The 20429-nt window shown below is 42.6% G+C and overlaps 1 protein-coding gene and 1 long non-coding RNA gene across 6 annotated transcripts in view; one reads left to right on the top strand and one right to left on the bottom strand.

The window, feature by feature from the left end:
* The window catches only part of CPQ (carboxypeptidase Q), a 179264-nt gene that overhangs the window by 110791 nt on the left and 48044 nt on the right, over window positions 1-20429 (top strand). For 4 of the 5 annotated variants that reach the window (XM_077351843.1, XM_077351840.1, XM_077351841.1 and 1 more), the window contains one exon: window positions 14780-14871. In XM_077351843.1, coding sequence (XP_077207958.1) covers window positions 14780-14871 — 92 coding nt within the window. Of the gene's footprint in view, window positions 1-14779; window positions 14872-16990; window positions 17183-20429 lie in introns of all 5 variants that reach the window. The other variant, XR_013234034.1, reaches the window with a different exon arrangement.
* Window positions 4625-6919, bottom strand: LOC143844562 (uncharacterized). Its single transcript, XR_013234036.1, has 3 exons — window positions 6816-6919; window positions 6503-6585; window positions 4625-5039 (listed from the first exon to the last, which is right to left on the bottom strand). It is a non-coding gene; the product is annotated as an uncharacterized LOC143844562 (long non-coding RNA).

Genomic DNA, 20429 nt, shown 5'->3' with positions numbered 1-20429 from the left:
CTAATACACAGAAGTTTACATATGTCTGGTTTTAAGTTACTGCAAATCAGACTTACATGCAACTTTGTTCCATAGTAAAGAACTGATACCAGGTTAACAGAGGACTGTTACCAAGATGAGGCTCCAACAGTCAGTCTCCTTATAAAATAAAAAAAAAATTTCTGTAGTCCTCCTCCTCAGCTAAGTACTTCATAGGCTTACTGGTGGAGAATGTCCTGAACGACTCAACAGCTTCCTATTGAGGCTGGTAGAAGACTGCCTCAGACTGTTCTGCAGTCTTTGCCCTGGTCCTGCTGAGGCACATTTCCCGTCACTTCAAACAGATGTAGATGTGTTCCAGCCACTTTCTAGGCTACCTGTGCTCTTTCTGCTGCCTTTTCTTCTTGCCTTTAGCCTTTTACTCATCAAACTCTTGGAAGACCTTGGCTGGTAGCTTTCTTCACTTAACAGTATTTGCTCTCCAAACCCATTTATTCACATAAAAGAAGTAAACACTGAAAAAGTAGAAACATATCACCTTGCCATTATGGTTTGTTCTCTCTGTCTCTCTCTCTTTCGCAAACACATGTATGCACAGATAGGAATGTCAGCCTCCAGGGAAGACCTGGAGATCCCCTAGAATTACTGCTCATCTCCAGACTACATTAATCAGTTTCCCTGGAGAAAATGGATGCTTTGGACGGTGGATTCTGTACCACACTGAAGTCTCTGTCCTTCCCAGGCTCCATCCCCAAATCTCCGGTAGTTTTCCAACCAGGATCTTGCAACCCTACCTGTCCATCCCCCACCGGTGGCCAGAGGGGACCTGGCAACCCCTAGGCACACACATGCACATCCAAACAAATCTCTGTGTTTGGGTGTAGATACACATTGATGAGCTGGGCTTTCAGATTTTCTTACACACCCTCAAGAATGCTGGGATATGCAAGATCTACAGTGTGCAAAATTGAGCAGAACAGTATCTTGCATGGGGCATTGGAGGGGATGTGAATTTAGCATGGTTGGAATAGGAACGTTCAGATGATTTTCACATTTATTCATTCATTCATTCATTCATTCATTCATTCATTCATTCATTCATTCATTCATTCATTCATTACTTTCTTATATTTATATACTGCCCCCCCCCCTGTGGCTCATATTGGAGTACGCTGAGTATTCAGGCAACTATTTTGGAGGCTAAAAGCTGGGAAATAAAATTGAGAATCCAGCATGGAAAGCCAGAAGAGCTAGCTTGGTGTAGTGGTTAAGAGCAGTGGCTTGTAATTTGGGGAGCCGGGTTTGATTCCCTGCTCCTCCACATGCAGCCAGCTGGGTGACCCTGGTCTCATCACAGCCCTAATAGTGCCTGTCTTACTGAGCAGTCCTGTCAGGGTCCTCTCCGCCTCACGTACCTCACAGGGTGCCTGTTGTGGGGAGAGGAAAGGGAAGGTGGTTGTAAGCCACTTTTGAGATTTTCTTTGGGCAGTGAAAAGCAGGGTATAAAAACCAACTCTTCTTCTAGAATACTATGTACAAATAATCAGAGATTGAATAAAGTGAGGAGAATTCACTCTTTCAGTCTGTAACCAGGATTTGAATGGGAAGTGAATTACTTAAATTTGAGTGCTGAGAAGGGTTGCCAGCTTTAGATTGGGAAAGACCTGGAGACTTTGGGAGTCAAGCCAGGAGTGGGCAGGATTTGGGGCAGGGAGGGGCCTCTGTGGAGTGTAATGATGTGGAGCCCACTCCACAAAGCAGCCATTTCCCCTGTTGCCTGGAGATGAGCTACAATTCTAGGGGGGTCCCTAGGTCCCTTGGTCCGATATTTTTGTAACTTAAGATTGCCTGGCTTATATCCCTGGTTCTGGTGCTTCACTCACAAACTGACTTTTTCCAGTAACCAACAGCAAGCAATAAGAGGGAGACTGGACAGGGGAAGGTGTTTTGAGGAAGAACCTGATGACAGGGGCCTATGGTACCAGCAACCCCCAACTTTTCCTCTGTGGGGAGAAGAGTGGGATTTTGAGCATCCCTTGCCCCTTCCCACCCTTCTTCTCAAACTTGCAGCCTCCTGAGTCTTTTTTTGATTTGAAAAAGTCATGGGAAAGTGCTTGCAACTGTTTGACTTGTCTGTTTTACCCATCTGAATAGACAGGGCTCACCTGGAGTTGTCTCATGGAGGTGTAGCCCTGCTATTGCAGGCAACTTGTTACAATGGCATTAGTATCTCTGGTGTAGACGGATAAAGCCCCATGTAAACAGCTTTTCTCATGGAAACAAAGACAACCCTGATGCCTCCATAAAGGGGGCAGGGAGCATGTTCTTGAGGCTGTTCCCATAGCAACTTGTTCCAAGGAATGATGGCCGCTCTGACAGGGAAGGTTTTCTCTTTAAACTATTGTTCCTTTTTTATCTGACTGGTATATGTCCACGAATTCTGTGAGGGAACGCATGCAATTAAATGGAATAGAACTTTAGTAACTGGTTTCCTTTGGTGACTTCAAGAAATAATGGCAGTAGTATAGTATACATTTTAGTAACTGATGCAAACAACTATAGCGGACAGATACAGCAAATAAATACCTTGACAACTTTCTTGGCATGCAAGCCTCTGTTTCCGAGCAATGCCTGCATCAAAACAGATTTTTTTAAGGGATTAAACTGTGAAGAGCCCTTTTAAAGTGTAATATATAGACCAATCCCGCACGAGGAATTTGCCCCCAGGACAGCATATCATTGTTCTCAGGTTTTACTGCTGCTTCCACATGACGTCGGCAGCAACCTGGAGCTCTCAAGTGACTGCTGCGAGTTTTAGTCAGATTTGCTCTGTGATGAGGGAAATCAGCAAAACTTGATTTGCCACTTCTTGCCATGCAGCGATCCAGGGAGCAAACAGGGGCAATCCTGTGTGGAGGGAGAAATGCGCAACAGTTTCAACAGTATTTTGCCCATCCTCCCTTCTCCATTTCCTGATCGTGATTTTTTAAAGAGGCATGGTCCATGTTGCTGCAGGACCGCAAGGCTATGTTTCCCATGTAAAAATAAAATGTTCTCCTCACTGTGCATGGTCATTTTGGGATCGGGCAGCCAAAACACATTCTCACTTGCATTTTCTAGCAGTGGGGTATGAACAGGAAAAGGGGGGGGGCATATGATGAAGCAGCCCTCCCCCGATCAGCTAGGCATCTGTGCTCTTTGTTTGTAAACCTTACTGTGAACACACAATCACTCATTGGGGGCAAGTTACCATGGCCAGCCTATCAGAAATCTACCCGAACATAAATAGAGACCATTACATGAAGAATCCCAAAAAGAGGAGCGAATGTGTCATTGTTTTGGCATTTTTCCATAGCAACACAGAAGTGCACTTAAAAAAAAAATTCAGAACTCGGGGGGAGGGAAGTTCGAGTCCCCGATATAACTGCTGTGCAGGGATTGGTGGGTTGCAGTGATTGATAAGCTGAGGAATGGGGGGAGAAGTTCGTATTGTTTTCTCTTTCTATTTTGTCGGGAGGCAAAAAGCCACAATGAGGCAGTGGAAAAACCAAAGAGGGGTCTCCTGTCAGGAAGCTTGCAAATGTGTGGCTTCCAACCGTGCGTTTGCAAGCAGGAGGTGGCATGAGTTTTACGTCTCCGTGCGGAATCGGTCATGGGGTTCATTAGAGAGTAAATAACTGACTACCCTTCAAAGTCCAGTTAAAACTGAAGTTAAAACTTTATTACCTGCCTCCTCTTTGTATGTGCTGTGAAAAGTGGTGGCAGAATCCTGAGGAGCTAGGCTGGACATCAGGCTTATTTTTTGTGATGTAAAAAATCGGACTGCCCTGTTAAAAAAGAGGGTATTGAATACAGGCCTCAAACAGGCCATCAGAAGTTACTTTCCTCTGAAATTACTACACGTTTTTTCAGGTTGCAAAAATATAAATCTGACACCATTTTCAGTCTCATTCCCTGGGCATGTTTCCATCGTGGTTGCCATTTGTTCTGTGACAGAGTCACTCCAAGTCCCTGCTAGTGCTCAGTAGAGTTGCTGGGGGGAAATGGGAGGTACAGCATCACATGATGCCACATCATCTCTGGCTGGAACCCTAGAAATGACATCAGCACGATGAAGAGACACTCTGAGAATTTTCCCAGTCTCTATTGTTTTTACCACAGAGGTCAGGTGAAATCACAGAGTATCACATCAGTTCCAGGCGCCTAGTCGCAAATGACGCTGAAGCATGTGCAATGCTGTTTTGAAATCTCCATCCCCAAAGTGTTCTTCCCAGAGTTTGAAGCTGGGCTGGCAAGCCTAGCTTTCAGAGGTCTAAGTGGAAACTCTTCACACTATAAAAGAACCTTGGTTTGCCATTATCTTCTTCAAGTATGGACTTCACAGAAGCCTTTAGTATACCTTCATGCTAGACAGTACTGAGTAGACCTTGGTGACAAAAGGATTTCAGGTCTTCAGAAACCATTTTAAATGCTGGAATGGAAAGCACACCTGAGGACAAGCCCCACTCCCCCCACACCCCCGTAAATGCACATGTCATATGCCCCATGTAGCTTCAGACTAGACAGGCCCCATGTCGTTGAGACAGAGAGAACATTATGAAGAGAGTATGGACGGCACAATAAATGTATCTCTGTTTCACTTGGAAAAGGACAGGAGCAAAATGATGAGTGCAGAGCCAGGTCTAGTTCAAAGGCTAAAACAATTTTTATGTTTCTGTCAGAAGGAGAGTGAAAGAACATGACGCTTTCTGGTGTGGAACATACTGGGACTGCTTCTGTTGATTCTAAACAACCCAGGGATGAAAATTAGTAGGCAGCTCACCGAGTAGCAATTTTAAAAGGGAAAGGTGCACTGAAAAATAGCAGTGCAGACTTCTTAGGCCTGGAGTTGGGCAAAGAAGCCAGTGTCAGATCAAGCTCCTGTTGGTTTCAGGGGAAATGAAGATGACACTGCAGCAGCCATGGGGATGTCAGCGAGAATGAGCGTCAGTCCGTCAGGAAGATCAGTCAGCCTGGATGACCCAAAAGGTTTTCCAAGACTAAAGGGGTGCTTGCCAGACCTGTTGACATAAAGAGATTGGTGCATGGGTTGAATCCCTGCCTGACCTTCTTCAGGTTCATAGTTCAAGATGCAACCATCTTGAAAACTACTTAATGAATATCATTTTAGGCTGCCCAGTGTTGTTTTATGCTGATTTTATTATGTCCCTGTTCAGATACAAATCTACAGTTCCCAGCCTTCCAGTAGTGGTCTGGAGATCTCATGGAATTACAATTGCTCTCCAGAGCACAGAACAAAGTTCACCTAGAGAAGACGGCTGCTTTGGTGGGCGGTCTGTATGGCATTAAACCCACCGAGGTCCCTCTCTTCCCCAAACCTGGCCATCCCCAGGTTCCATCCCCAAATCTCCAGGATTCTCCCGACTACAAATCAACTGTATACTAATCTCCCCCACTCCCTTTAATTATGTGCAGTCAGCTGTAGGAATGCATTTGAATGTGTTCAGACACATCCATGTAGCTCAGCAAACAATCCTTTCCCTAATCATGATCACCGAAGAGGATATAAGCCGAACAAGAGGAATTCTAAAATTATTAATAAGTAAAATAAAATGCACCATATTCCAGAACACTGAGCAGCTACAAATGACAAGACATTTATGGCCGTTTTCAAACTGCTTTTGTATTTCGTTTTAGTAGCTGGTTGCTAATGGGTTTTTTTCTTTCATTTCAGGCAGACCCATTTTAGTAACCGGCTGCTAGTGGAATTTATTTACTTGTTCATACAAATTTGCTTGTGTTCAGTTAGCAAAACGCGGTTGAACCTCTTTGAGCTGCTTTGCTTTGGCATGAGAAGAGCTTCATTGAACCAGCAGACTACTCTTTGGATTATATGTATGTATGTATGTATGTATGTATGTATGTATGTATGTATGTATGTATTTATTTATCTATCTATCTATTTATTTATTCATTTATCTATTTATTTATTTATTTAAATTTATTTGTATTTATATACTGCCCAAAAAGCCTCTTGTGGCGCAGAGTGGTAAGGCAGCCGTCTGAAAGCTTTGCCCATGAGGCTGGGAGTTCAATCCCAGCAGCCGGCTCAAGGTTGACTCAGCCTTCCATCCTTCCGAGGTCGGTAAAATGAGTACCCAGCTTGCTGGGGGGTAAAACGGTCATGACTGGGGAAGGCACTGGCAAACCACCCCGTATTGAGTCTGCCATGAAAACACTAGAGGGCGTCACCCCAAGGGTCAGACATGACTCGGTGCTTGCACAGGGGATACCTTTACCTTTACCTTTATACTGCCCTCCCTTGTGGATCAGGGTGGCCATAATGGACTTGCCCCATAACCTTGTTGAGCAAGGAGGACTGTCCAGGATCAACTTCCTATTTTCCTTCTTGATGTGGAATCAGAGAACTCATTTCTTACCTTAGTTGTGCTTGCCAGCTAGTATTCCATAAAGCTAAATATTCTTAATACTTGCCAGAGCATTATAGTGGTAAATTAGGCACCTGCTAACCCGAGGGTGGGTCACACAGTCCGTAGGAAGACATCAAAGCGTTCAGTTCTCTGATTTCTCTGTGTGATGATGTCACTGGAGGGGGGGATAGTGAGGACAACACAAATGAACAAGCAGACATCAACATTGGCATACATTTCATGGAAGACTTCACTCTTTTTACAATGAAGCCTAACTTCATAATGTAAACTGATCTACACAAAAAGTACCACAACAGCCTTATTCTCTGAAGACAATTCTCTCCACCGCATCCACATTTTTCTTCCTTTCATAGCTTAGTTATTACCTCAGCAAAGATGACTTACCTGCACACCTCTAATCCATGTCCAGTGTTGTGTGCCTTTGGTATATTTCGACTTTAATTGGCCTATTACCTCACTAAAGCGAAGAGCCCAGCACTGAACTTCTTGTGCCTTCCTCTTAACTCCTCTCCTCTCTCTTTTATCTTCTTTGTTCTCCATCACATTTATTTTTAGAATCGCAACCTGAATCTGTTTCCCATCACACCAGCCTGCAGCTTTTTGAGCTCTCTCCATCTTCTCTATGCCGTTCTTTGTCCCCATAAAAATTTGATCAAATATCATCTCTTCTTCCTTGTATTATTAGACTCTGATTGCATGCCTGCCCCTAGAAATCAGAGCTGATCTTTTACCACGCTCCTTTCCTTTGTAGCCTTTGCAGTTCAAAACACATACCTCCTCCACTTTGGCATTTCCTGCCTCTAAAAAATTCAGAAAAACTGAATGGCTAAAATGTTAGAAGTTCAAGAGCCCTGATGAATCAGGTGAAGGGCCCACCTTGTTCACCATCTACCACAGTATCCTTTTCCCAACATTAGCAACCCAGATCTACTTATCGATTGACGACATTTTAAATCTGCCTTCCTCTAAGCATTAACATTGTAATCTGCCTTGAGTCCTTGCTTGGAGAAAGGCAGATTTAAAACAATCAGTTGATCAAAATTAGCACACACACAAATTCTCATATTCCTGGGAGAAGGAACATTTCATAGGCCTTAGTCTGCAGAACGGCTACAGTGGAGCATAATGGGAGATGCAGTCCCCTCGATGTGTGGATCCCATGTCATAAAGGGCTTTAACAGGCAATCATGAGTGCCTTGAACTGACCTCAAAGACAAATAGGATACCAATGACAGACTGTCCAAACAGGTGCCATATGTCTATTGCATCTAGCTCCAAATAGTAAGCATGCTACAGCATCCAAATGAAATGTCTGGATTGTTCTCAAGGGCAGCCTCAGCCTCAAGGTTAGTGTAGCATGAATGAACATGGCCAAGGTCAGCTGATATAGGTGTTTCCAGAAAGTCTACATGCAGATCATGAAGTCAACAGCTGCCTGTCAGGTTCGCTCCCAAACAACTGATATTCAAACATGGATGTTCCATGGATGTTCCAGGTTCATGGACAATAGCTATAGAAAGCAGGACCTCCCCAAATCTGATGCTATCCATGACAGTGGTCATCACCGTAATATGCGGCGGTTATCCCAGATTTTACTGTACCATGTTTGAACAAGTACATTTTTTGGTTTGCTCGCAATCTACTGCCAATACATTTTGTCAGATGACTCCAAATTCTGGTGCAATGAGAGTGGGACAATAAGTATTATTTTTTTGGATAAGACCATCAGAACTAGCTTAATAGCCAGCAGTAGCCAACCTCTAGGAGATTAGCACACAGAATGTGAGGGAGGTAGCCAGCCACAATGATCTGTCCCAGCACTGACAAAGTCAGAAGTATACCTGAATATAGTGCCAGAGGTACAATCATTTATCTGGCATTTATATATTTGTGATATAAAGAACTCATCCTTTGAAAAATCATTGCTTTCAAGACAGGTTCCAACAACTATTAAACCTGCAGCACATTCACCAATAAAAAGAAGTAAAGCATAATCCCCCATGTCATTGGCAAGGAGAACTAGCAATAAAAGTAGCAATAAATCCCACAGCAATCAAAACAGCAGTAAGAAGAATGATGCAAGCAAGGATCTGTCCTGGGGCCTGTGTTGTTCAACATATCTATAAATGATTTGGATGCGGAATTAGAGGGGATGCTTATTAAATTTGCAGATGATACTAAACTGGGAGGGGTAGCAAACACAATTGAAGACAGCAGCAGAATACAGGATGATCTTGATAGGCTCGAGAAGTGGGCTAAACTGAATACAATGAAGTTCAATAGGGACAAATTTAAGTTCTGCATTTAGGTAGGAAACACCAAATACACCAATATAAGATGGGGGAGACTTGTCTTGGCAGTAGTATATGCGAAAAGGATCTAGGAGTCTTAGTAGACCATACATTGAACATGAGTCAGCTTTGTGTGGTGGTTAAAAGCGGTGGCCTCGAAAATAAATAAAGCCAATAAATAAATAACCTGGAGATCTGAGTTTGATTACCCACTCCTCCTTCAGATGCAGCCAGCTGGGCTGACCTTATGCTGATCACAGTTCTCTCAGAGTTCTCTCAGCCTCGCCTACCTCACAGGATGTCTGTTGTGGGGAGATGAAGAGAAGGTGATTGTGAGCCGCTTTGAGACTCCTTCAGGTAGCAAAAAGCGGGGTACAAAAAACGGCTCTTCACCTTCATACAGTGATCACACGCAGGTAGGATTATTCCAGTGTGCTCTGCATGAGACTGCTCTAGAAAGTGATTCTTAGTCTTCAATAGTACAAAACACTGAAGTCAGGTAATTTTCTAGGACTGGCTTTAGGGATCTAGTTCTAAAAGTACTTTATTGCAAGAATCCTGCCTTCGGGCCAGCAAGCCATACACATCTGCACTCGTGTTCCTTCTCCAGGCCCCAGTGTAGCAGGGGTCACTGGTAAAACGCAGCATCATTGCCATCCTATACAACAGAGAATTCTCAATCAGGGCTCCAGGGAACTGTGGGGTTATGCAGAAGCTCCCCGGGGTTTCCATGGCCTTTCCTAGACGTTTGGATGGCCAAAGACATCACTAGATGTCACCGGAGCCCACTTCTCCTGTTGCGCTACAGGCCTAGACTCTTTCTCCACAATGAAAATGGAAAATGGTTGGTTGATTGATTGATTGATTGATTTGATTGATTGATTGATTGATTGATTGATTGATTGGCTGGCTGGCTGGCTGGCTGGCTGGCTGGCTGGCTGGCTGGCTGGCTGGCTGGCTGGCTGGCTCCTGCATCTGACTTCCATGTCCACTTCTCTGAAAGCGCTGTCACCACTTCTGGGGCTCCTCAAAGCCTGAAAAATATTTCAGGTCAAAAGGCTGCTATACAGATTTACTCTAGCCTAAGTCTATTTATGTTAATAGGTTAGGCTGGAGTAACTTTGCACAGGATTGCCCTGTATATGTACCTAGAACTGGGTAAACCTATATCAATGCTTCTGGACTGCGAGGGTGAATAGAATTTAAAATGGTATAGATAAATTGATCGCTGTAGCCCAACTGGTTTTAATTGGGGGGGGGGAATAATTTCCCTGTGTCAATTAAGACATTGAAACACCCTCAAGATTTTTTTTTTTAAGTTGATGCGGGCCATTGTAGGAGAACATATTTAGTCTCCCCGTTTTATTTATAGAAAAAGATGCAGAACCCGGCATGGGATTGTATCTTAGTCATGTGTTTGACACATGAGTCTAAGGCTCCTGTAACAAAATATGCATCTAAAAATGTAGCCGGCGTGCTTGTTTTCTGCATCCAAGTTATAGATAGTCTGTTGTATTGTCATCGGGTGCTGTTTAAAAGGTGTTGAGTAAGTTTCCACTCAGACAGTTAAATGCCAGTGGCATTCAGGGAATCTCTTATGCCTTGTGAAATCAGATCACCTCCTTCCCCCTCCCGGAATGGAAAAGCTGGGAGGTGATGCCAAAAACGAATGAACAGCCATAATGAAACATGTCATACACATCCTGCTTGTATTATATTTCAGCTGCATAAATGGATTTAAAAGAGATCAGACCTAGACTATAAGCCAGAAATGAAAGAAAGCAATATCTTCAAGAAGACGAAAGTAATTCATTTTGCTAAACCTCTCAAAAGCGGCAACACTCACATGTCACAACCTACACCTAGGGGTGTGCATTCAGATCTACCCAAGCTGGAAATCTGTACACAAAAATACCTTACTGGTTTAAACTGGGATCTGCTATTGGGATCTGGGATATTTTTGTTTGTTTGTTTATAATTTAATTTCTATCCTGCCCCTCCCAACAAAGTCAACTTGAGGTGGCTTGCAACAAGATAAAACAGAATAAAACATAACAATACAAACCGATACAATCACTTTCAAATTAGAAACCCCAGTAATCACAAGAAGTTAATGATCCCACAGATGGCGGATAAAACACCCTTCCCCATCCCAGTCAAACATTTCACATTTGGAAATCAGGAGATTTTTTTTTTTCAGGTCCAACAGACCTGAACCAAAAAAAAAAAAAAAACCCCCAATTAAAACACTATTGCACATCCCTACCTACACCTCAGTTTAATATCCCAGCTGATTAAAGAGAGAATGACAAAAGAGTCTGAAAGGATTTAGCTGTTCCGTACATGCTCATGAACAAGACAAAAGCTGCAAATCTTTTGTTTCTTAATTTGCACTTTCCTCTTTTGCATGGATCCATGTGGTGTGCCTATGTTCCGCTAGTCAGTTTTCCCAAAAGGAGGCCCCTGCAGGACACCCATTAAGAAACACCCAGGACACAGTGACATGTGTCCACGTGAACAAATTCAGGGACCAGAGAGCTGGTTGGTGGCCACAAAGTCCATCAATTGCTTTGATTCTTAAACTAATGTATTTTTTAAAGAAGGGAAGGGATGAATTAGCTGGTAAGTTAATAGAAAAATTGATTTTATTCACTGACGATTACAGTATGAGATTTCAGGACAATATTCAACCATTTGAGCTTTTTAAAATGACGAACAATGCTAAAATGCCACAAGTTAACAACAAATGTTCCTGAAGAATGATGGGCTGTAACATTAGACCTCTTCATGTGTTACAAAGAACTCACCTATATCCTGCATGTATGTGCGCACAACCGGTTGTAAGGAAGAGCCAATGTGCATTCACTTTACAAATGAAACTAGGGACCAGTGTGTAGATAAATGTGAGGTTGGAAATGTGATGTCCATGACATGAGAATTGCTCAGTACAAGAATAAAGAGAAATAAAATGTACACTGTACATGGATTGCACATACATTCCAGTTACATTCACTATAACTTGAGAATAGGGCTAGAGTTGGCTCTTATTTTGTGGGAGAGTCTATGGCCCAGAGATAGAGCATAAGGTACCAAGGTCAAGAAGGTCCCGGAGTTAGTCTCTGGCATCACCGGTTAAAGGAATCAGGTACTAAGTGATGCGAAAGACTCTTTGTTGAGACCCCAGAGAACTGCCCCAGTCAGAGCAGACAGTATTGGCCTTAATAGATTAATGGTTTGACCCAGGATATAGAGTAGTTTCATGCACTTCTTTGTAATCATTGTGTGTTACTTGTTTTGTGTTTATATGAAAACGTCTTTGAAAGAAAAGAAAGTGACAGTTTTTAAGATTCCAGTGAATGGGTGGTGATGGGCCATCATCATCTCTGTGCAATGTCCTCTCCATCCCTAGATTGTTTTCAGGGATAACACAAAAACTACTTATTCTGGGAAACCCCGTTTCTTGCAACTGGCCTGCCAAAATGTTGCAGTTTCTAGTTTGTTCCCTGCTGACTTTCCAGCTTTCAACTCATAGCCAAAAGTATTTTACTCATTTATGCATAAGCAACCTTCTCCCCAGGGCCCAGACAAATCTGTCAACAATCCCAGAGATGATTCTGTGCTACGAGCCCTGTTCACGTGTCATACTTATTGCACGTACAACCTGCTTGTACATGTGTACACCAGCCAACAGGCATTCTCTTTAGACATGAAACCGGGGACCAGTGCACGGCTAAATGTAGGGTTTTCACTCACACGTTTGACCGGTACATGGGTTGAATGTAACGTGAGAATTACTCAACCATCAAGTATACACTATACTTAGATTGTACGTGTGTTAGCCATAACTTGTGAACAGGGGTGTGCCTGGGTACGATTGCATCACATCTTTACTGACTAAGCCAATCTTTGCAGCACATGACAAGCTAGGCATGTGCTACCCAGATGAAAAATCCACTTTTGGGTGTCTTGTTGCTCTAGGGTTGTACATGGTGGCGTCCGAATTGGCCGTTCCAGGCCGACACAGCCAGTACTGGCTGAAACAGCCAATTCAGACACCGCCACGCACAAACCTATGATCGCTTCCTGTCAGTTTGGTGTAGTGTTTAGGAGTGCGGACTTCTGGTGAGCTGGGTTCGATTGTGCACTCCCCCACATGGAGCCAGCTGGGTGACCTTGGGCTCATCACAGCACTGATAAAGCTGTTCTGACTCAGCAGTGATATCAGGGCTCTCTCAGCCTCACCCACCCCACAGGGTGTCTGTTGTGGGGAGAGGAATGGGAAGGTGACTGTAAGCCGCTTTGAGCCTCCTTCGGGTAGAGAAAAGCGGCATATAAGAACCAACTCTTCTTCTTCTTTTCCATTGTCAAACTTTCTGAAAGATATCATTGATGGGGAAAGGCAAGGCACTCTTTAATCCTCTCCCCCCTGCCACTTTCCCACTGAAAAAAATATCCCTGAACTTGTCTTACCCTACACAGGGTATGTGTGTGTGTGTGTGTGTGTGTGTGTGGGGGAGCGTATAAGATGTGTAAAGGCCTCTGTGACTTTCGCAGCTGTATCATCAGGTATGACTCACGTTCGATGTTCCTCAACGCATATGTTTTTGGGCAACTGAGCAGACTTGATTTTTGTTTTTAAGCACACCTTATCTGACCCCGACCAGCAGCTATGTACAAGGCTGATTACTGTTTTATTATCTTAATATGACATCATTGGCCATCTGGCTGTTTTGAAATGGGAAGAAGCCTCTAATCCTACACTGTAATGGTAACTGAGAAGTACATTAGCAAATCCCTTCGATGTTTGGAGGGCTTGCCTTTGAAAACGCCAGGTCTCTTCCCTCTTTGCATGCGTCCTGCTTGCTGGTGCTTATACAGAGCTTTTTCATGATTCTGTGGCTTTCCCTTTAGTCTGCTACTTTGTTGTTGTTGTTGTTGTTGTTGTTGTTGTTGTTGTTGTTGTTGTTGTTGTTATTATTATTATTATTATTATTATTATTATTATTATTATTATTATTATTATTTCCCGCCACTCCCTGCAGGCTCATGGCGGGTAACAATAGTCTTACCCCATTAAAATACCCATTAAAAGAATTTTTAAAAAACCCCACTGCCAGAGCGGCGAGTAAAAAGGAGGGAGTGATTGATACGTTATTGATTTTTATTTTTTATTTTTTGATTTTTATTGATATTTTATTATTATATACCAAGGTGACCAGATTGTCCCACTTTTGGAGGGACATCTGGGGGTACCTGGCAAATTGTACTTATGTTAAAATTAAAAAATATATATATTACAATACTATTTTTGCGTTCTATGCATTCTTTTTGTTGTTCCATATAGAACAACTTTTTGTTGTTCCATGTAGACCAATTTTTTAATCAAGACCCCCCCCCCCCCCGGTCAATGGTGTCCCGCTTTACCAATGTTAAAATCTGGTCACCTTATTATATACTGAATATTGATATTGATTTATACGCCACGTTACTTATACATTGTGCAATTTTAAGATGACCGGGTATCTCCAGTTAAAGGAAGGAGCATGTCGTGGGTGATGTGAAAGACCTCGGCCTGAAAACCTCTGCAACTCAAAACAAGCAATGATGACCTTGAAATGCCAGCACCATAAGGCAGTTTCATGTGTCAGCATGCGCACCCAAACCGCAAGATCGGGGATTCCACTTTCTCAGTGTGGGTCACCCACAAAGACTTACAATGGGCACCTCGTTCTCTTTTCATTATTTCCTCCAAGGGAAGGTAAAATGGCAAAGGCTGATCTCATCAGATCTTGCCTACTTAGAAGGACCAGGTTTGATTCCATACTCCTCTTTCACATGAAGCCAGCTGGGTGAATTTGGGTCAGTCGTAGTTCTCTTAGACTCTCTCAGCCCTTCCTGCTTCACAGAATGTCTGTTGAGAGGAATGGAAGGCAATTGTAAGCTGCTAAGCAGAGTATAAAAAACAACTTTTCCATTGAAAAGACTGGTGGGGTTTTTTTTAATCAATCTTTTTTTCTTTTCTTCTTTATTTTTTTTTGGTGGTGGTAAATTTCCTAGGACTCCGGCCTAAGAGGACTCTGCGCTTAGTGCTGTGGACGGGAGAGGAACAAGGTGGAGTAGGAGCCGAACAATACTACAAGATGCACAAAGTAAGTGGTATGGTAGAATGCAACGCTCTCTAGCAGGCTCCTTCTCCAGTTCAACTTTCTATTTCTGACTTAAAATGTAAAGGCTTGAGCAATTGTGCAAACAAGCCATGGCCTACAACAGAGGTAGTCAACCTGTGGTCCTCCAGATGTCCATGGACTACAATTCCCATGAGACCCTGCCAGCGCTCTTGCTGGCTGGGGCTCATGGGAATTGTAGTCCATGGACATCTGGAGGACCACAGGTTGACTACTCCTGGCCTACAAGATGATTGTTTCAACCCAGAATCAGAGCCAGGCTTGTGAATCCCCGATAGGGAAACTCCTAGAGATTAGGGGGAGGGCATGGTTTGGGGAGGGGAGACACCTCAGCTGAGTATAATGCCATGGAGTTACCTTCCAAAGCCACCATTTTCCCCAAGGGAACTAATCTTTGAAGCTTGAAGATCAGTGGTCATTCTGGGAGGTCTCTGGCAACTCCAGTCAGTATTTAGTGTATGAATGAGGGGAGGGTGTGTAGTCCAGCTTTTGTACTAAGGGCATCAGATGCAATCGGCATCCACGCAAAGAAAAGATCAAACGGAAGATCTCAGGTCAAATCATAGCCCCAGTGGGATTTACTAAACTGGAAGATCTCCTGTTTTATTTATTTCCCCCCAAAATCCATCATTCCTTTATTTTATTAAAATAATATGAAAGATAGCTAACTTAAAATCCTGTGCTCCTGGGAAGAAGGGCAGGATAAAACTTTTATATATAACATTTATATATGGCTCTTCTGTGTTTCATCTCATCCTCCCAAAACCTCTGAAAGACAAATAGATTAAGTGAGAGGGACTGGTTCAGGGTCATCCAGTGAATTTCATGTTTTAAGGGAGAATTAAACTGTGGTCTTTTCTGGCCTAGCTCTAGACTCTAGAGTCTATACTACACTCCACGGGATCCATAGTTATATATGGAGTGTCCATTTAACTTAAATCTAATTATGCTATTACCAATCTAATGACAATAATATGCAAATGTCAATTTTTTATAATTCTTGTAAAGAAACCAGTGTCCTCCCAAAAGCTGTAACAGGAAAAGAAACAAGCATCATCGATCCTGTCTCTTACGCAAAGTAAAATCGAAATCATTTTGGGGATCCCAGATCAAACATCTGATAAAAATTGTGCACAATAGAAGTAATATAATTTGAACAACTTTTGTCGGCAACCAGTTGGGGTCTTTTATTTCCAGTTCTAGCCCCCCCCCATTTTTTTTTTTTTTGTTTCTGACAGTAAAATATAGCAGGATTTCTGCATTTCATGGAATGTGGTTGCAATCACATCTTCAAAGTGTGACATAGCATGAGGGATGAATTGATAAAATTGTCTCAAAGCCAGAAGTGAGCATTATATAAACACTGTCGTAGCTAACCCAGCTTGAATTTTCATAGACTTCCTTGTTCACAAAATTAATTAAGTAAACTATGTGCAAAAGCTTTTATCATCGCTGGCCAGCGGTTACAACATACCACCCAAACTCCACATTCTCTCCCACTCTAGCCGGAATTCTGTCTTGAGCTCAGCCCAAGCTCTTTGTTTCGTGAAGCAGTTACCACTACCAACCCCTCAATGGAAAACAACTCAACACCCACCACCCCCTTATTCTTCTTGTTTTGCCCCTTCCACAAGCATTTTCTCCAACAAAAGCAGACCTCAGAGCTATCCTGCCTGCAGACTGAAGTTTTTGTTGGCCCCTAAGTAGCCACTGATTTCCCATCTCGATGTCATCCTCATTTTCGCTTTTTCTTGCTTTGCTCAAGAGTTTGTACCTCTCTGCTGGTAGCAGTCTTATTTATTCTAAATTTTGGCGGGGGAATGACAGATAATTCTATTGCGTATCCTATTTAATATTCTAGAGGGGGATAAAGCTAGGGACTGGGCATTGTTGAATCACATCTGGCCATCGCAAAACCTACTTGATGTGGGGAAAGGGCTTTTAAGGGATTAGGGAGAAATTGGTAAAATCAGATGATTCTGGGAGTTCTTTCCATCTTTTTCTATATACGAGATTTGATCTGCTATTATTATGGAAAATGTGGTGATGTATCTGTCTGCATAAAAGTCTTTGTTTGCATTAGGTGGCACCTGCAAACAGATTAATACCTTGCCTGGCCCTCTGGCATGAAAAAGCATCTTAACCTTTTGTAGAGTTGTTGCCCACACTTCCAAGAAATGGATGACTAAAGCATGGGAGCCTCTTGCAAGGTGGTCATTATTCAAAAGCAAAATATGATCCATCGTTTCAACATTTAGGTTTTACTATTTTAAAGGTTAGTTTTAAAAGATGATTGGATAATTCATTTATGAGGGCGGGTTCACCGTGAGCGTGGTTGATTGTATTAGGAGAGCGTGATTAAACGTTTCCAGCTAAGAGGACAATTAAGTAGCAAGCGGCAAATACTGTGCATTTGCATGGACAAAAATGTACTCCTAATAGAAAAATACCCCTCCCTTCTACCTGCATGTAGCAGCTAAGGAAATTCTGTGTCGCAGTATCAGAAGAAGTGTGTATACACACCAAAGCTTTTATCTTGAATAAAACTTTGTGCCACTGGACACAAATTTTGCTTTATTGCAGTGAGGAACTGGGATGGTGGGATATATTATGGCAGATGTCAGAAGTTCAGTGTCAATGTTTGCTGGTAATTAAGGAGGTCAGTAGAAAATGTCAAAAATTAAGGTATTTACCAAGTTCTTTTTTTGGTAAATAGCCAGTTTCATCTTCAAATGCCGTAGTCAAGGGAGCTTGGAAAACAAACACAAGTGAAATGAATGACACAATTGTTTAACTATTCTTTCAACAAATTACCCAATTTAATTTTCATTTCTAACCTCTTTTTTCCTGGTTAGCCTGAAAAACATCCAGAATGGAGAAGAAAATAATTTTTTAACATTTTCTTCTATGGGTTACAGTTTCTCTAAAAGTATTCTGGATATTTGGTTGGATCAAGCCATCTTTTTGCAGGTTCTCCTCTGGCTACCAAAAAGGCTATGCTAGTGAACATGGGAACAGGTGTCACAGGAGTGTCAGAAGGATGGGAATTAGGTGAGATAGACTGGAAAAGCTGGATGAATCCAGCCCAATGTTTGATTAATTCCAATAAATCAATATCAGTGAACAATGATTTCCAGAATTGTTTGTAGCTCACTATATAGACTTAGTGGAAAGGAAGGCAATATGGTACAGCCTGACCTCATCAGATCTTGGAAGCTAAGCTGGGTCAACCATGATGTTGTATGGGAGACCACCAAGGAAGACTGTAGAGGAAGGCAATGGCAAACCACCTCTGCTTCTCACTTGCCTTGAAAGCCCCTTGCTGGGGTCACCATAATTCTGCTGTGATCTGACTGGACTTTACACATGCAAGATTTCAGATGGAACTTTACAGAATTCCAACCTAGAAGTAATGGAGGTGATGGTGATGGTGGGATTGACAGTATACAAATGAAATAAAAAACAAAATAAGAGTTGGTTTTTATACCCCACTTTTCACTGCCCAAAGGAGTCTCAAAGCAGCTTCCAATCACCTTCCCTTCCTCTCCCCACAACAGACACCCTGTGAGGTAGGTAGGGCTGAGAGAGCACTGACAGGACTGTTCTTTGACTTGCCCAAGGTCACCCAGCTGGCTGCATGTAGAGGAGCGGGGAATCAAACCCAGCTTGCCAAATTAGAAGCTGCCACTCTTAACCACTACACCAAGCTAGCATTTGATATCCTAGAAATGGAACCATTCAACAAGAGCACAAGCGGAATGGCAGGGGAAGATGTGTTAAAATATCTTCCCCAATCCTTCCACCACATTATTATTTCCCTTCAAGCTGCAGCTGCTGCATTTTACCAAAGCCTACCAAAATTCTTGCAGTGCATAGATCTGCACTCATTCATCCATCTCTTATAGCTTGGCTTTTTTGTTTTGGTAGGAAGAGAACTTGGAAATACAGTCCATTGTTTTGAATAGAACCAGTGGAATAAATGAGTGGGCGGGAGACTACAGTCTTCAAAGACCTGGTGTCATTTTCCATTTAAGTTTTGTTTTGGGCAATTGCTTTTTACCCCAGATGCATGGCCAAACCGTAATTCACAGGCTGGTACACAAGCCACTGAGGTTATGTAGAAATAGCCAATTGGGTTTCTTCATGTAATAAACAAACGAGTTATTTTTATTTAGTAGGAGGGGAAGGAGGAGGGGCGGAGGAATGGGAGTTTTGTTCCATGCTGTAAACCATCTTATTTGTGTCTGTGGTTTAAGGACTGCAGACTCAAAAGACGTGAGGTTTTGTTTTTATCTTGAAGAAAGGAGGCTGTGTGGTCCTGTGTTGAAGCAGGAATGCAGCTGGGGAGGAGGCAATCTGTGCAGAAGGTCATGGAAAGGAAGGGCGGAGAAGAAAGAAGCAGATGAAGCCTGGGGCCATGAAACCTATTTGCTTTCTCTGTGGCCTTCCTGAAGATGCTTTGACCTCCATATTAGCTAGATTGGCCTCATTCTCTGGGCAGGGAGCCCTGTCTGAAGATGCTTGTTACGGAAATCCATTTGACAACCCTACGGAAACATTCCTTTAGCTTCTGAGCCAAGATGAAAATGAGTTTTTAAAAAAATAATAATAATTTATAAAGTAATCAGATAATATTTAAATACCATTCCTCCTTCAGTGCTCAAAGCACTTCATGTATCTTATTTTCATGTATTAGAATTTGCCCTTTGCATGTTATAGCAGGATGCTAACTAGCCCCAAGAAGAAATAATACACCTTCCGGGCCTCTTTGGTAGCGAGTTACTTATACAGATATATATTCACAGGGAAAGGCTAGAAAACTATATATAAAAGTGACAACGCTTAAGTATAAATTCACAAATTTATGTTTGTGTGATTGAATTTTTATGAAATGCGGTGGGAAAAATATGAGTATTTATAATGCGATCCTAATCAAAGCGCTATCTTTCTTCTCCTTCTTGCTGATTCCTGCACTGTTAGCATCATTCAGCCTCTGTGGTGATTGCTAAATGAAGAAATAAGTTTCCTTTAGCTCCGCAAGCATGTTAGGATTAGGAACCCTTCTTCAAAAAAACCCTACATAGTATTATTATGATTGCTGTTGTTGTTAGGTGCGAAGTCGTGTCTGACCCATCGTGACCCCATGGACAATGATCCTCCAGGCCTTCCTGTCCTCTACCATTCCCCGGAGTCCATTCAAGTTTGCACCGACTGCTTCAGTGACTCCATCCAGCCACCTCGTTCTCTGTCGTCCCCTTCTTCTTTTGCCCTCAATCGCTCCCAGCATTAGGCTCTTCTCCAGGGAGTCCTTCCTTATGAGAAGGTAGAAACAGAAGCGTCTGTAGAGTTGCTGGTGGGAAGTTTGTGTGTGTGTGTGGGGGGGTGGGGACTTACCAGAAGAAAGAGTAAGGCCCAAGCCATGTGGCTGTCATTATATCATGCTGTGATATCCGAGCAATGCTCTGAGATTTGGGCAAAACTCTATGGTAAAATGGCAAAACAGAGAACCAGGAGGTTCACCT

The sequence above is a fragment of the Paroedura picta genome, chromosome 9 (assembly GCF_049243985.1).
Source record: "Paroedura picta isolate Pp20150507F chromosome 9, Ppicta_v3.0, whole genome shotgun sequence".
Classification (NCBI taxonomy): Eukaryota; Metazoa; Chordata; class Lepidosauria; order Squamata; family Gekkonidae; genus Paroedura; species Paroedura picta.
This window is presented reverse-complemented; position numbering and strand designations above follow the sequence as displayed.